The sequence below is a fragment of the Paramacrobiotus metropolitanus genome, unplaced genomic scaffold, assembly GCF_019649055.1.
Source record: "Paramacrobiotus metropolitanus isolate TYO unplaced genomic scaffold, Prichtersi_v1.0 Parri_scaffold0000012, whole genome shotgun sequence".
In the NCBI taxonomy this organism is placed as follows: Eukaryota; Metazoa; Tardigrada; class Eutardigrada; order Parachela; family Macrobiotidae; genus Paramacrobiotus; species Paramacrobiotus metropolitanus.
In genome coordinates this window covers 170,118-186,550 of record NW_026570232.1, presented here as the reverse complement: position 1 = coordinate 186,550, position 16,433 = coordinate 170,118, and the positions used below count along the sequence as shown (strand labels likewise).

At 42.1% G+C, this 16,433-nt stretch overlaps 5 protein-coding genes across 8 annotated transcripts; 1 reads left to right on the top strand and 4 right to left on the bottom strand.

Moving 5' to 3' along the window:
• Positions 1-800: 800 nt before the first annotated feature.
• LOC129583820 (28S rRNA (cytosine-C(5))-methyltransferase-like) lies at positions 801-3,606 on the top strand. Its single transcript, XM_055475798.1, has 6 exons — positions 801-1,140; positions 1,334-1,616; positions 1,923-2,049; positions 2,123-2,267; positions 2,340-2,455; positions 2,802-3,606. Exons 1-6 carry the CDS (start codon positions 946-948, stop codon positions 3,388-3,390), a joined length of 1,455 nt encoding a protein of 484 aa, XP_055331773.1. The 5' UTR covers positions 801-945; the 3' UTR covers positions 3,391-3,606.
• On the bottom strand, positions 3,529-6,072 carry LOC129583819 (dnaJ homolog subfamily C member 21-like). Its single transcript, XM_055475796.1, has 5 exons — positions 5,788-6,072; positions 5,691-5,718; positions 5,455-5,573; positions 5,068-5,282; positions 3,529-4,736 (listed from the first exon to the last, which is right to left on the bottom strand). Exons 1-5 carry the CDS (start codon positions 5,844-5,846, stop codon positions 3,676-3,678), a joined length of 1,482 nt encoding a protein of 493 aa, XP_055331771.1. The 5' UTR covers positions 5,847-6,072; the 3' UTR covers positions 3,529-3,675.
• A 412-nt stretch (positions 6,073-6,484) lies between these two features.
• Positions 6,485-8,803, bottom strand: LOC129584114 (uncharacterized). Of its 3 annotated transcripts, none has more exons than XM_055476220.1 (3): positions 8,603-8,803; positions 8,000-8,135; positions 6,485-7,793 (listed from the first exon to the last, which is right to left on the bottom strand). In XM_055476220.1, exons 1-3 carry the CDS (start codon positions 8,606-8,608, stop codon positions 6,628-6,630), a joined length of 1,308 nt encoding a protein of 435 aa, XP_055332195.1. In that variant the 5' UTR covers positions 8,609-8,803; the 3' UTR covers positions 6,485-6,627. The 3 variants fall into 3 exon arrangements, with proteins under 3 accessions (XP_055332195.1, XP_055332193.1, XP_055332192.1); XM_055476218.1 differs by lacking the exon at positions 8,603-8,803 and adding an exon at positions 8,390-8,551; XM_055476217.1 differs by lacking the exon at positions 8,603-8,803 and having other exon boundaries at positions 8,000-8,280.
• A 1,106-nt stretch (positions 8,804-9,909) lies between these two features.
• Positions 9,910-11,956, bottom strand: LOC129584005 (uncharacterized). Of its 2 annotated transcripts, none has more exons than XM_055476085.1 (2): positions 11,911-11,956; positions 9,910-11,647 (listed from the first exon to the last, which is right to left on the bottom strand). In XM_055476085.1, exon 2 carries the CDS (start codon positions 11,540-11,542, stop codon positions 10,262-10,264), a length of 1,281 nt encoding a protein of 426 aa, XP_055332060.1. In that variant the 5' UTR covers positions 11,543-11,647; positions 11,911-11,956; the 3' UTR covers positions 9,910-10,261. The 2 variants fall into 2 exon arrangements, with proteins under 2 accessions (XP_055332060.1, XP_055332059.1); XM_055476084.1 differs by having other exon boundaries at positions 11,859-11,944.
• Positions 11,957-12,251: 295 nt separating this feature from the next.
• On the bottom strand, positions 12,252-15,729 carry LOC129583930 (uncharacterized). The gene is made up of 10 exons (XM_055475984.1): positions 15,471-15,729; positions 15,142-15,393; positions 14,785-14,960; positions 14,453-14,590; positions 14,259-14,303; positions 14,006-14,179; positions 13,762-13,885; positions 13,390-13,685; positions 13,095-13,274; positions 12,252-12,973 (listed from the first exon to the last, which is right to left on the bottom strand). Exons 1-10 carry the CDS (start codon positions 15,501-15,503, stop codon positions 12,526-12,528), a joined length of 1,866 nt encoding a protein of 621 aa, XP_055331959.1. The 5' UTR covers positions 15,504-15,729; the 3' UTR covers positions 12,252-12,525.
• Positions 15,730-16,433: the final 704 nt, after the last annotated feature.

Genomic DNA, 16,433 nt, shown 5'->3' with positions numbered 1-16,433 from the left:
ATGTCGGAGAGTTTCTAGTTCTACTCTAGCAGGGACAATAATAAAGTTGCACTTTGATTTTTATGTGTATGTTGAGCGCTTGGTCTTATTGTTAGATCAGTTACAACATAGCGAAGAATCGCCAAAGATGTCGACGACATTTCTTAGGTTTTAATCGGCAAACCGAATGGTCAAAAGCTTTATCAGATCGCGTTCACTTGAAATTCTCGAGCTCCCAGAATACTCCATGGTATTCGATGCCGGCACGATAATGCCATAATTGCCATTAAAAAAGCAAGCTGGAATAAAATTCGGTCGCATGCGCACAATTAACGTATCTGACTTGATACTATTCTTATTGTTAATTCAGATCGTTGCGCATTTTCGTAATGCTTTCCATCTGTTCTTCTGGCGCGATTTCCAGATAATAATTTTGCTGAAGTACAGATAACAAGTACAGATAACGAGAGAAACTCTTCATCGCTAATAAAAATCGATCCACCACCGTTGTGTCGCTGTTCTGCCGTCAGTCCAGCCATGTTTATCAAAAAAGACTACGAGTACTCCAATCAGCAATTAGCCGATTTTAGCGATACCAGATATTTCAGGAGTAAGGTCAACCCCACGACAAATGGCTACAAAATGATGTGAAAAGATTTGAAGGACCTTGACAGTTATTCGTAGGTTTAAAGGCTAAGAAAGTTTACAAAATCACCACCCGCAGCTAGTACGCCCAGATGGCAGAAAGTGCCAAGAGATCGTGGAATGCGAGTGCAGTGGCATTCCACTACGTTTCTGCTGCTTGTAAGTGCATGTCGGCATTGAACGGAACTGCTTCTTTTCTTTACTCGAAACCTAAATCTTAATGTAAGTAGTAAGTACTGTAACTGATTTCATCGAGGTAATTTCGATTTCAGTGACCGACGCGAGTCAGATTTCTTATTGACATTCCTCAGAGTAATTATTATGGATAGCGAAGCTGGCGAAGAGCTGGAAAGTGCAAGTTCTGCGAAGCAGAAAATTTCATCCGGTGTGGATGTATTGGAGAGCCATGTTGGAAACATCGAAAGAGATCTCTACGCTGCTGCTGCCGAATGTATCGACGCAGTACTTGGTCGGCGGGCCTCTGTTAAATCGGCGATTTTCAACTCTCCCTTTCAGGTACGTAAAAAAGTCAGTGAATTGCCTCGAGGAGAGCCGCTCCACACTTGCTTTCGCGTGGTTTTCTGTTTAGACATTTTAGTCCCTTGTGTTTACGTAATTGGGCAGGCTTGACTTTCAATTTTGCGAATGTGCGGTTTCTACTATTCAGATTTGCCATACCAGTTTGTTTACCGAATTAATTTTTTTGTAGGATAAGAGACTTCTGCTGGCGCTCACACAGAAAACCATCGACCATCTGCCGCATGTCAAGAAGATCGTTCATGATTCCCGTTTGTTGAAGCTCGAACCGCGCATTACGAAGTCGATGGCTTATGTTGCTGCTTTTGATATTTTATTTGGAAATATGAAAAAGAGGAAAGGCGTTGGCAGATTGGTGGCAAAACACGAAAACGTCCTGAAGGACATCTTGAAGGCATACTTGAAGGAGAGAAATATTAACAGCATCAAAGAGATCAAATCAACAAAGACTGCAAGTATGTTCTTTCGTGGCATTATCGGCCGTTTTCAGCTTTGAAGGCAACCTTTCTGTGAATTTGAATGTCTGTTATTTACGGCGCCTTTGGCATACTTAATTTTTTAAACATTCATGTAAGTGTTTTGCTGCTGTTCTGCTTTGAATTTTGTAATAATTAAATACTTTGTTTCCCTAAGGTTTTAGAAAAATTGAATTTCAATTTGTAATCCTAATTTGAAATAAGTAGGAATAGAGTGATGATTTTTCTTGTTTTCATGTAGGAGCCGGAATGTCGTAATTTTGTAAGTATTCTAATGTTTTGTAGTGACGCTTTCTACACCGCGGTACGTGAGGGTAAATACATTGAAAACTACAACAGAGGAAGTTTGCAAGAGGCTACAAGAAGAAGGATTTGAGCTGGAGGAATACGATGCTTCCATATCTCAGCATACGTAAGGATTTTCTTTGCTTGATAAGCGGTGTAAACGTAGGAATCGACTAATGGATATTTATTGCGAATTTTAGGTTTTTAAAAACCATTATCCGGAAATTAAAGAAAACAGTATTCTTCCGTGATTACCACGTTCCTGACATGCTGGTGTTCCATCCTACCGTCATATTTCACGATCATCCTCTGGAGAAGGAAGGCAAGGTCATTTTGCAAGACAAAGTAAGTACAACTTATAAGTACTTTTTTTACTACACCCGGCTCCCGTACTAGGTTGATAAATAATTGTTGCAGGCCAGCTGTCTTGCCTCGTTGTTATTAAATCCACCTCCTGGAAGTACAGTCATTGATGCGTGCGCGGCTCCTGGAATGAAAACTTCGCATTTGGCTGCGTTGATGAAAAACGAAGGGTATGTTTGAATTGGTTGAGTAGACCATTGTGATTTTGTATTTTGCGCATGGTGTTTAAAATTTCGGAATTCCGTAGTTAAACGTAACGGCACGGTAGTTTTTATATTATACGCCTCGGTGACGCAAATTTGATGCACTGTGAAGAAAATTAGTACATACTACATAACTTATCTTTCCGTTTTGCCCGTCAAAACTTGGAATTAATGTATACATAGAAGTAGGACAGCATTGGTGGTTTCGATTTTATTTTCAATATTAATCTGATTTTACTTGTCGATTCTGTTGTTACAGATCGCATTAAAATGATAATTAAGTTTGTAATACCGTAAATTATGATTTTTGCAGAAAAATTTTCGCGGTGGATATCCAAGAAGCTCGTTGCAAAATAATGAAGGATTTGCTTAAACATTACGGAGTGGATTGCACCGAAGTTATCAATGACGACTTCCTGCATATTAACCCAGAATCGGAAGACTATTCCAAAGCATCCCACATCTTAGTTGATCCCACCTGTACTGGGTCTGGAACAACTTCACGGATCAAGCAAAATAAGAAGAAGTTCCGTAATACAAAAGAAGACCGGCAACGACTGCAAAAATTAAAAGGTCTTCAGGCTACATTGCTGAAACATGCGCTATCCTTTCCCAATGTGCAGCGTGTCGTATATTCTACGTGTTCTATTAATCCGGAAGAGGACGAGGAGGTTGTCCAAGAGGCCCTGAAACCGTATGCTGCTTCTTTTATTCTGAGACCGTTTTCCCGATATCTACCCAAATGGAGAGGTTGTGGAAAACCGAAATATGCTGTCGGGCCGAATTGCCTGCGCGCGTTTACCGAGAAACACAAGACCAATGGATTTTTCGTTGCGGTTATCGAGCGGATCAAAAATTGGAGAAGACGGGAGTATGGAAGTGCCGGAGGCGGACGGTTCTGATCAAACCTTACCATTCAGTAAGCCTTCTTTTCAGTTAAAAAGAAAAGGAAACGAGCCCGAACAGAAGAAAAAGCGCCATAAAAAGCGATGGGAACATTGGTCGGCTTCTGATGCAAATAAAGAATGATCAGTGACAGTTGCCAGTTTATTGGTTTTGTTTTTAGAATGGTTGATTATATTCCGGTATGTTGAGAACAGAATAAAAATTCAAACACAGTCAGCAAACTTGCGAATTTAGAGTTTTGCACCTGATGACAAAACTGCGAGCAGAAAGTATGACACAATTCATTTTAAAACAGCATGTCCTTTATCTTTAATATGTTGAAACAGTTTGTTTCTTGTATCAAAAACATCCTTACATACACCACATCGTAAACCAAGTTCTTGCACTTTTTGCTGAGCTTTTTTAGCCTTCTTATCTTTTTTCGCTTTATTTCGACTCTGATATTCTTCAACATGGACGGTATTAACCGGGTCTTCTGCCAAAATGACAGATTCTGATGCATCCAAATCGTCTAAATGTTTCACTTCGCTTTTCCCAAATGTGACCTTCCTCTTTCCTGATGCTTCACTATGGTCAGAAAGTGACTTGGTTTCCACACTGACACTTTGACTCCCAGATTCTGAAGCGTGAGGGGAAGACATTTTAACATCCGATTCGGAAGCGACGATTTCTGGTTCAGGAATCTCCGTGACACTTAAATTATCTATTTGATCAGTCAAATCGGTAAGTCCCGTTTCCTCATCCTGTTCTAATTCACTTCGCAACAGTTCCATATTTCTTTTGTGCATATTGGATTTGATGTGGTTTCGCATAGCTGGGAAACTCTTAAATCTTTTATCACAACTGATGCAGTATAACGGATCTTCATCCTCAATTTCCACATCATCTTCAATCACTATTTCTTCAGTCTCATTTCCTTCATCGGTTGAGTGTCCACCCAACGAATTCTCCAGCTCCCGGTACCTCTTTTCCATATCAGCGGAATCGTGATTTTTAGTAGAGGCCAGAAATTCCTGGCGCTTTCGCAAGTGCTGCTCTTGAATTTCCTTGGCTTTTCTCTGGTTTTCGGCTGCTTTTTCTTCTAACAGTTTACGGTAGGCTTTCACACGCGGATCTCGTTTCCGGACAAAACCAACCAGCTCCCTTACTGAATCATTCCATTCTTTCTTGGCGGCATCGCGGAGTTTCTTGTTCTCTTTTTCCATCGCTCGTGATACACGTCGATTCTCAGCCTGGCGAAGATCCCATTTGTCCAGCGAATAAAATGGCCGTTTGGTGGAATAACTTTGCCAAAACCCGTAAAAAGGATTCACAAACTCCTCATAAGAACTTGTCGATGTTCCTACAAAATGAACATTCGCAACGCTAAACAAACTGGCAAACGCGCGATATCGTAGCTCAAGAAAATAATACATGTCCAATTTGCAGAGGAAATCTGAATGTGTGAATGTGATCATGTGAATCCAGGAATAAAACCGAATAACACAGTAGATTCATGGAAAGCAAACCGAATGCTTGTATACTTTTCGACGGGTAATCCAGAAAAGAACTTGGTGCGGTAAATTATCTTTTATTACGTGAAACCGATATTTACAAACGGTTCTGGTATTTAACAAATGGTATGAGTATTAAAAATATCATTGATAAAATATAATATCTCAAAACAAACTTACCGAAAGCCGGCACTTCAAGCTCTTCTTTGGCGTCTTCCGCTAGCCGCTTATCCTCTTCACTGATCTTCTCAAACAGATTTCTATAAACCGTAAAAAATCCCTTGTCATCATCCGCAAATCCGCTGTAGCAGGACGTGTTGAAAAAGGAGAAAATTTCCACATCTTGCTGAACAGAGCCCTTCCCGTTGAGAATCTGTTCCCGGTGGCTGTCGTACCTGCAAATCAGCAAGTAAGCACTGTCACAGCAAGGTTGAGCAGCACTGCCGTGCTCATGGATTTAAAAACAAATTTATTAAATATTCTGCTTGACAAAAGAAGTATAAGTATAATCAGATTTCCACAATCACGACCATTTATAAATTTCGTGTACGCTGCTTTGCACCATACCATGCTCTTTCGTGTGTGTCACTTAACACTTCGTATGCCTGCTGGATGAGACGGAATGTCGCCGTGAAGTCCGCTATAAGAGATGGATCGCTCAACTGATAAGCTTTATCCGGATGATACTGCAACATCAGGTGATTAGTTTCAGTGGAAAGCATGATTACTCGCAATTCACGAACAAAGAAGCAATTTCACATCAAGTAATTTATTTACTTCAGTTTCTTTTTAAAGTTACGAACCTGTCTGGCCAGACGATCCCGTGCTTTCCTGGAAAAAACACAATATTCTTAACAGTCAGTTTCACAAAAACGTTGCGGTTGCGGTGGATGAACGAACTTGATCTCTTCCACGGATGCATCTTTAGCAATCTGTAGAACTTCATAATGGCACTTCATGGTGTGCGAAAAGCAGGAGACTTCACTCTCTCAAACCCAATCAGCAACTGCAGATATAATACAGCGACTTTCAAACGTGCATATTTATAAAAAAACCCATGTTTAACGATTCCCTATTATGCACAAAACACAATGCAAGTCAAGTTAGCCCATATAAATCGTCTAAACTCCAGAGGGAAAGATGTCGAAAACGATGGATAAGTTTACAGTGCTTTTGCTGTTTCTGACTTTCTGGAGCGAAGTTAACAGAGAGTGTGAATGCACACCATGGCTTCCGGTTCATACGTCACTAAGATGTAATACCGCCGTCTTGCGGCGGCTACATTTTTGATATTCGTACGAGTGCGTTATAGTTTTAAACTTTTAGCCCATTACGTTTCACCAGAGAAGTAAAACTGATAACATTATCAAATATGATTATTAATTTATTATGATTAATATAATATGGGCACTGGGTTTGATTTTTCTGTGTCACTTTTTCGGACATAAATCGACCATGCTGGTGGATGGCTTACGCATGGGTACGTCATAATAACCTGAAAAAGTAAGGATAAGGAAGTCTAGGATTACTACTCGTACATAGTAAGTACAGTACAGTAACTTTATTGCTAGCCGTTTTGTTTATGATACAAGCACTGCATAACAATTGCAACTCGTGCGACTGCGCCCTGCCCGGAATGGGATTCGCCCTTTTGATCAGCTTTACCTGCGAAAGCATCCTAATACTACAATAACCAGTACAACCACCGTATTTGGTTTTAACATTGATCTTGCTTGACTTTCATCTGTAAGGTGCAAAGGCCGCGTATCCGTAGCCGGAGTATAGCGGCCTGGGATGCTGTCCACGATACTGTCCCCCTGCACCGTGGCTGTTTTGACTGTAGTAGCCGCTGCCATGTTGCCCATAATTTCCATGGTAAGGATACACGTAGTAGTAGGACGGCGCCGCTTGATAGACGGGCGGTGGAGGAGGCGGCGGTGAATGATAATAACCCGGTGACCCGTATCCATACCCATCGGGACCCCGTGGCCGTGACCTTTGCACTTCATTATACGACGGCTCGGCGGCGATCTTTTCGTAGTACGCGGTTTCCTTGTCGGCGGCAGCCACGGGAGGATCCGTTGTTTGCTGCAATTCATACGGTACGTAATCCCCGATGACGTACGTTTCGGTATTAGGGCGCACGTAACCGTGCTCACGGTCCCGGCTATCGTACGCGGGACGTTCGGATGTTCCGTATAATGGTTTTTTTGGTTTGTAGCTGGGCGGATACGCTGGCTCAGCGGTCTTAACCGGTTTGACCTCTACAAAGGTCACCGGTCGAGAGGCATCCTCGGACGTCTTGTGTTCGGGACTGTTCGGGTGAGATACCTCCACCAGGCGAGGTTTGTACACCTCGCGATCGTTGGGGTGGTATAGTTTGCTGGCGGGTGTTTTGGGTTCGGGCGCGTTGGGATCTTCATAGACGGGAACATAATAATAGGGTTTTGTGTCGTGAACCGGCTTCACAGCCGGCATTCCATAGTGGCCGTATTTGGCGATGGGCGGTGGTCTGTCGTCGTAGGCGTAGTGCGGCGAGATCATGTATTCCGGTTCGGCTCGACTGGGTGAAATTTCCGAGGATGCAGCGATTCGTTCTGGAACGGACTCGGATGGTGCCGCTTCCGGTCGCGGAATATATACTTTGATTTCGTAGCTGACTTTGCCGTTAGAACCGCTGCTGTCGGCAGACTGCTGTTGCTGCTGCTGTTGCTGGTGTTTCTTCGGGCGCTCGCGGCCACCTTCTGACTGCGTATACGGGAGAAATTTCGGTTTCTCCAGTACATCGTGATAACGCTTGGAAGTCGGCGCTTTGGAAATACTGCCACGTGATGGGCCAACTTGCAGTTCCCGCAGTTGGACAGATTTTACCGCGTCCGCTTCCGTGGCGGAACCTCGCAGTTCGCCTGCATTTAAATTTGTTATTCGACAGCCTTCGAATTATATGTATCTTTATTAATTTTGAAAAAGTTAATTTAAATTAATTTTGTTAATACTGATCAGTTAACTCTTTGATAAAAAAGCAGCAATATAGTTTTGCTTATTACAGTACTGCCGCTCCGCGATCGCGTAAGTTCTTCAATAAGTACAATCATCAATAATTTATATTTACCGGCAACTGGTGTCGCTCCGGCGGGACTTTGCTGCAGCGGCGATGACTGCAGCACTGCCGCTCCGTGGTGCGCGTGTTGGCTCAACACGTACATGCAGCTGAGGAGAAGATTGACCGCAATTACGATCATGGTGGTCTGAAAACACAAACTAGTAAGATAACGCAAATTAATTTTGGACCGACATTTTGACCACCAAGTAGCGCATTTGCGGCTGCCAGTCATTCTGCCGCAATCCACGTCGTATAAGTAGTAAATAACAATTATTCATTTAGCCGTGACTTGGATTAGCTCGGGATTTTACTAGCCAACAGCGCTTAGTTACGCTAACAATGATGGCATGCAAATAAATCGGAAATGGGCATTGGGCAACCACGCTGTTGCAAAAGTACCTTTAGCTGCGACATCGGAGTTTCAAGGTCTATGTCATGTGATTTAGATGAAATTTAGCCACAACAATGCCGTCTGACGCCACAAAATAATTGCACTGGTAAGTAATGACGCGTCTGACCATTGGAAAAAAGCCGATCAGTGTAATATGCGTCTGATGTACATCGACGTGATGAGAAATACAGCATCTGACGTTTCAGTCGCGCCGGTCATACCTTCATATAAACAATTACTGAAGGGTGGTCGAAAAAAGGATTAGCGGCGCTTCCGGTGCTAAGACGAAAATGTGTGTGGAAATCCGTTAGTGGACTGGTTGTGTTGGCCACTTAATCACCGGTCAGACTCGACGGACCTGGCTGCGGCACACTGTATTAGCAGTGCTTATCAACTGCATGGATACGGTTAGCGCAAAACCATTGTTGTTTGCTGGATACGCAATAAATTATTGTTGATCAAGACGAGTTCCACATGCACTTCTAACGATAAAAATTCATCTAAATTAAGTATGCCGCAGCTTCTTGTGCGAATTAGACTTAATCGAGAGCGTATTCTGGGAAGAAACGGCGATGATTGCAATCATGCAGGCGAAAATGCTGTTGTGAGGAATTTGTCCTTTACATGTACAGATATATCCATAATATCATAAAAAATATTAAAACATTCTATTGTTTGTAGAATGACATATCTTCCGATTTAACCAATGGTGAAAGTACAAGCGATACAGATATGATAAAAATCGACCGACAAAGTTTTAAGGTCACAGTGTCACATACCTGCGGCTCGAACAATACACCGATGCTCTTTAGTTTATCCTGAAAAGCTAAAACTGCACTACTGCAGCCAATAAAGGTATCTATATTAGATTTATGTATCCAAAATACCATGTGGTACGAATGATAAATCGTTTATAATATCCAGTATTTTGGAGAAGTTTAACTCTCTGCATGTGCAAATCAGGCGAACTTGCGGCAGACATAAATAATGTCCGAGTGGCCTGCCAGATATAAGTTCATATATCGTGGTGGCAAATGTAAAACTTTATTCAACGCTTTCATAATTCAACAGTTTATAAGGCCCTTTGGCTTATGATTATTATTATGTACCGCTACGACGGCTACGCTGCATTCGCGTATACACATGCAGGCGTAGAACCCAACTCGTTTTACTGGATTTATTTGTGGCATATATGCGGTATTCCCACCGTGTAGATGAACCTGTAGAATAACGGATGCCACAGGTTCGTCTCTATCTGACATTAAGTAGGATCCGGTTGAGCAATAAGACAAACAAATTGCCGGTAAACACGATGGCATTAGACAATCAAATTAATAAATTAAGCACACACGCCGCTACTGTTGGCATATACAGCACTATCGGTTTTGAACTTAATTTTATGAATTTGGTAGCATATATGCAGGTGAAAGACAAGGCACATCGAGCCCTAAATTAATGGACAAATGTCATTGCTGCTACTTGTAACTTGTGAAGTTCATGCATACACTACAAACACACACACTATAGCAAAAATTAATATATTTAAACTGTGGCACGGAGAAAACCATAAGGGGTCAAAGCTGCAACGAAATCGTTGGACAGAGCAAAATTTACCATTATCGCGTGAAAACACATACATAAATTAAAACAAAGCAGCTTCAGATTTTACTAAAAAAATTATTTGAATGGTCTAGATCTTTATCAATAGTGAAATTGTTCAAAATTTGAACATTTAATAGGCATACACAACGAAATGTAGGTATTATTTACTGTGCAGAGTATAATAGCATATACAATATCTGTACAATAGCTGTATGAACAAACATCTTTTACACCTAGATAAATGCATGGGCTACCGCAAATCTATGCAGCATTCAGAATCAACAAAATTTACAATTACTACTCGGGTTTTCCTTTTCCCAGTCTAGCAAGGTTTTTGGCCAGAGAAAATCTTTCGGCTCATCAGGCGCACCGTTGATATAAACCCTTAAACAAATGAGATACTGTTCCTGCTTGGCACCATGACGACCTTTCTCGTTCCAGGTGTGCATTGCATTAAACCCTTCGGAGCACTCCGCTCCTGTGCTAGCCTTGTACGCTAGCGTTTCCACCCCGACAACACTAGCCTGCGTGAGTTTAATCCACGCATTCATACGCTCCTTTACCGTGCTTTGCGTTTCATACGCACCGGACCATTTATACCAGTGCGGGTCGCGGACGATGCCGGGAGCGAACAATACTGTGGTGACCATATTGGCAACCGGCACAACAGGAAGGCTCTTTTCCGTGGTCAATGCGTACCCGATACGCAATAGTCGTCGATGGTACACGTGGAAATATTCATCCCAGTAATATGTTTTGTATGGATCCAGACACATTTTGTAGTCAGAACGACACAGAATAGTCTGAAAGTTGAGGAGGCGGACGTTGGGCGGCAAGCGCTTCGCCCATTGGCTAACGTGATCCACCACTTCCGGTAAGCGTTCGACGATTGGCCAGCTGAAAATCCCCACACCTTCCAGCGTTTCGGGAAGAAAATCCATAAACCCGATTTCCTCGACGGGATACGATGCATCAATCACGTAGAAAATTCGGAAAAAGTTCAAAAAGCTCTGTTTGACATGCGCGGCACTGTCCTGCTTCCAGCTGGTAATATCCACGTTGACTTCGCCTTCCACACCGCGCATCTGCAGTGTATCGATGGAAATAATCCGGCCGGGAATGCGGTGCTCTTTAATCCAGTCATTCATCTCGGTAATGATTTCCATCGGATTTTTATCCGCGGCTTCCGTTTTCGCAATGTTCGGCACGAAGTTAATGTAGTTGATCTGATCCGGAATGGGACTGCGGAGATTTTCTGGCCGTTTCTGCACCCAGACGCGAAGACCTTTAACGAACGGGCGGAGAATTTCCCCTGTCTGGAAATAATCACTACGATCCGGGTCTCGTATGTGGTCTTTTTCCACGCGAAGGTGTAGCGTTTCGCAGGCGACCGCGTGTACTCCGGGGTTGATCGAGAGAAAGGTGTTGGCCGATTCTAACACGGTGTGGAAATGGTCAAACACGGGCCAGTGTAATAATGAGTCCGGCTGAATACAACGCGGAGCGAAATCATATGACACCAGTCCTACCGAGTCAAGATCAATTTTTTCGTAATTCATTTGTAGTAATTTTTAACTCTTATTATCAGTTTGACGGTGAAACACATTCGGCCCGTAAGCGTAGACCCAAAAAACACAATTCAGCAGCTTGATCCCACTGTATCCCTATAACCAGAAATCCGTCTATTTGGCATAAAGGTGACAGTAGGACATTTGTACAATATTTATAATTATACGTAAATACATGTAGAACTATAAGTGTTTACATATAATTGTTTTTAATCGTGGCAAATTGATAGCAATGCATCATGCACCTAGACCGGTGTCAAAATTATTGCTTGCATAATTGCATTATGTACTTCTGTATTGTACCCACCCAATTCTACATAATCCCGTTCTCCTGTTTGCAAGCCTTTTATACACATTACCTGTACACACGTTTTTCCAATTTTTTGCAATTTTTTAAGACTACGCGCTGCGTACTTTAGAACCGTTGTGACAAGGTTTGGAAACTTTCCAATCTCACTGTGGTTTCTATAGTAGCAACAGCAATACAAAAAAATATAATACTTACATACATACTAGTATGCCCTGTATAGATATAATATTTGTACATACCTAATATGCCCCACGGAGCACCAGTAGCTTCTGTTTCCAGAAAACTGCAGTAAGTGCTATGGTCATTCTTACGGGTGATAATTAATTAATACCATCGATCGATGTTCTCACTTCAGGATTCGATGATTTTGTTCTTGCATTTTAATTCAACCCTCAGTTGTATCTTCTGTGCTTTATTCATTACTCTCACAAATCCAGAACATGCATTCTACACATGGGCACTGAGAAGAGACCCGAAAACGTACTTATTTAAACGATAAAAACGGTACGACAAGCGCATAAAAAGCGCGATCAAATATTAAATAAACCCATGGCTGCCCGTTAAAAATCATTCCAATGCAGCGCTAAAAAAAGTGAGAAGCTAAAAACATCCTCCAGAAAATTACTTGAAAACACCGGCATCCGTGAACTTAACGTTCTCATAGTTACTTTTGTTGTTTAATGTCCATGCGTTCAAGCAGAACATCCCGATAGTCTCGTTCCTTCCCGTTCTCCATAATCGTGATCGATACTCTGGCATATTCATCTCCTTTACCTTCGCCTACACTGTAGTCCAAAAAGTGCATCCAGTAATCATGCTTGACCTTCAGTATCTCAGAGGCTAATGCATCAATGCGTTTGGTATGCTCCGCTGAACGAGATTCACTTGCAATCCCATCAATAATGCACCGCAGAGCCCATGGCGGCATATCCAGATCTTTACGTCGTAAGGAACGCACACGATCATGTGATACTTTGAACACTCGCGTAGAGCCATAATCCAGCAGTACCAGACTAACCATCCCGTCCGAACCCGAATACTCTACCACACGTCCCCGGCCCGCACGATTTCCACCATTCAAGGCGACGCAAACCAGATCACCAACCTGCGGCCTAAAACAGTCGTTTTAACCGTATTAAATACGGCTCGAATAAATAGTCACGGTTTTAATATTATTTGTCGACTTGATAAATACAGTTCCAGTTCGTTTAGGCAAATTTAAATGGAACTTACACTGTAACTTCTGCAGGACAGCGACTCATGTAGTCGTAAAGATCCTTCTCGACGCCTGATAAATGAAATTTCGTAGTATTGGACGAGTCTACCAAGCAGAATATCTCAGAAGCCGACGATACGACTGCAATCCGAACCAACATGCCATTGTTTTCAAGGCCTGTGCGATGAGGAAGGTGTCTGCAACACAACCGAAATACTGCGTGTATCCTGACATTTAAGTACTTACTGTAATCACATATGTATAACAGTCAATCCTGACAATAAAGATGTTTTTCATATGCTTAGTGTTTACTTTTTCGCTAAATTAGTTCCATGGGCCAGCAGGAATTTGCTCAAATCACAATACAAGGGCACCATCGACACGTTCACTTCGCACAAGTGAGTCGAAACATTCAGCACGGCTCCAGAGAAACGAGACTTCTCCATAACTTCCGCCAGTGTATTACTAACGTCTTCCTGACTTTTGGACGTTTTAAACTGATACCCAAAGTCGATGTCCACTGGCTTGCATCGAGTCGCAACCATGGGAAAAGCAAGCGCCTCAGCCATTTCATCTGGTACCGCTAAAAGCACACCGCACGACAGTTTCTGAAAAGCAGATCCAAGCGCATTTGTAAGATACATCGTAGAGCTGTAGTAAATACATTTTCATATGTATCTTTACCTGTCGATTGCCGTAATCAGGGAAAAAAACCATTGCGTCATTGTCTGGATATTTGCCCACGACCACAGCCCGGTAATAGCAATCACCGTATGGAGCCAGCACCACGGTTCTGTCCTTCGCCTCACTAAACAAGGAAATCTTGAGCAACAGCAACAATTAATAATGGTAAACCTCACGACGTTCTAAAGGCAACCTATGCAACCCACTTCGGAGTGCGCAAAACTGTCAATCTACCAGACCATACCGTAGCGGTTTTAATGGTTCACTGGTTTTGTAATCTTGAACGAGGTGGCTGAACTCCTTCATTACACACGTCAATTCATCCAGACGACCAGGTTGAGCGAGCCAGAACCACATGGAATTCACTTTTTCCACCCAAGTTAGTTTTGCCTCGAACTCCTGCTGGGAAAGGGGTATTCTGTGGAAAAAGATCTTCATTTTTTACAAAGCGATGATGCAAGAGGACATTTAGAAGGACAAATACTAAAACTACTCACTTTATCTTTTCGATCTTGTTTTTCAGTGCACGAATTTCAATGATCCTGAGAAAAAACACCACGTTGGACGGTTGCATAATTTATTTTCTTCCAAAAGCTACGTTAGAACAAAACCGATCAGAGCAAAATCGGCATGACTTCCAGAAAATGCAAGTGATGACCTGTCGGAGAAAAATACTGTTAAGTAAGCATACCACGCTCTCTTCCCTTTGCTGTAATACGCCGGAGAAAATGGTTCGACTGCTGGGTCGGCATTAGGTAATGGTGGTGGCAGCAGGTCACTCAAACGAGCTTGCAAGGTTGAATTGTGGGTTGCAACTGATGGAGCGAAACTGCAGATATTTCAATGCAATAAACTATAAACCGCAATGTATACTTACAGCACATGAAAATCCACGGAAGTTAAGTAATAAATACCAAAAACTTAATAATAATAACAATTGTATAAGCAAAATGTAACCGTAAAATTGTTGAAACCTCAAGATGAAGACTGCGCTTAAAGAATCGCTTTTCAAAAAGTACGAACTCTTTTTGGCCGAGAGCTGAATGAATCGTAGCGTCACTGCCATTCTTCAGAGCATATGAAGTCTGAGATCCTTCCAGAACCGTGGCGCCGTGGACCTGAGAGTTTCCATTCTGCTGACCATATTCCTCCTTGTTTCTCTGCCTCCCGAAGCGAAAATGCCCAACCGGTGGTGGTGCCTGAAAGATAAGTATTACCGTGTAAATTATTATAAGTCCGCAGCAAGTTTACTTTCGCTTTGAACTATACAAATTTCACATTTTACGCAAAAGATCAAAACTGCGAAGACAAACTAAGTCATTGACCCCAAAGTTATCAGCTGAACGAACTTCCCTGTACGTCCAGCAAGATGGCACTTACCATAAGAACGAAGGGAACATCCTCAGACTGACCATTGCCATAGCAATCTGCATGTGACAGTGGGGAAATGTTTTCCGAATCCTCCACGGTAGCATTGCCACGAAAGCGCACATTTGGTGGTCGTTGCTTTTTATCCACGGATGTGAAGGTTGTGGCACGCGCCAATTTTGATGGAAGAGGATTCAGTGAGCCAAAAAACCCGTTAGGAAACTGGTCTCCATTTTGCTGCAGATCATTGTCCATGCTAGGTGCCTGCAAATGCGAAACAACGCACTGCAAGGAAAAACGTAAAAAGGTCATGCCTGTTGCGCTTTTGCCAGAGTTCATACCAGTGGACCAAATCGAGCTCTTCCATTAGACATTTTCGGGGATAGACACCTGTCTGACAAAATGAACCAAGGACAACGGGAACCGACAATGTCAACGGGAACAACAATTCCACAAAAAGATGCAGATGAAAATTAAAAATCCAAACCGGGAATGCTGCGCTACCTCAACTGGAAACACATCTATCCGGACACCGCAGTTATACACGTGAAAAGCAGAAAGTTCGGTCTCACATGGCCGAAGAACGAAAAATTGTGCACGTGGTCGGCAGCGGCTCACCATCGGGTCCAGTCTCCACGCCCGCCTGTAAAATTGAGTTTTGTTTTTAATACTTCTTTATACATACCTGCACTGCGTACAATACGGTTCGAGTATTAGTACTGTACTTACTTTACTCGTATTAAAGTCGTACTACTTATAATAGTAAAAATATTATTTAAGTAGTGCGACTTATGATTAAATTTTATATTATAAATATTATTTACATAATATAATTATCTATGTACAATGAGTTTCAACTTCGTATAAAAATTGTTTACATCAGATATTGGCAAAACTTTCCTTTAACACCATTAAGACAATTATTTTTGTAAAAGATGATTATTGTGGAAGCCTTGATAAGTACTTACAATAGTTTACACTTTACAGTACTTACTGTACTTATTAACATATTATTTAATATAAATTATCTGTTAACATGTTTCTTTGTCAGATTTGAAGTAATCAATTTTGTCGTGTGATTATACCGCAATAAAGCGCAAGCCGAACGAAATAATGAGTAAGTAAGTATTGTATGTACGAGTACGACAAGTGCATACTGTACTGTACAATTGTATTTGTTTAATACGCCAGTGTTGCGCGCGTGCGTCATCCGTCGCCGTCATCCCCAGAATCCGTACAGTTACAATCGGATATGATGTGACAGTGGGAGATTGAAATCTTTTTGCATTTACAGTACGTACCGT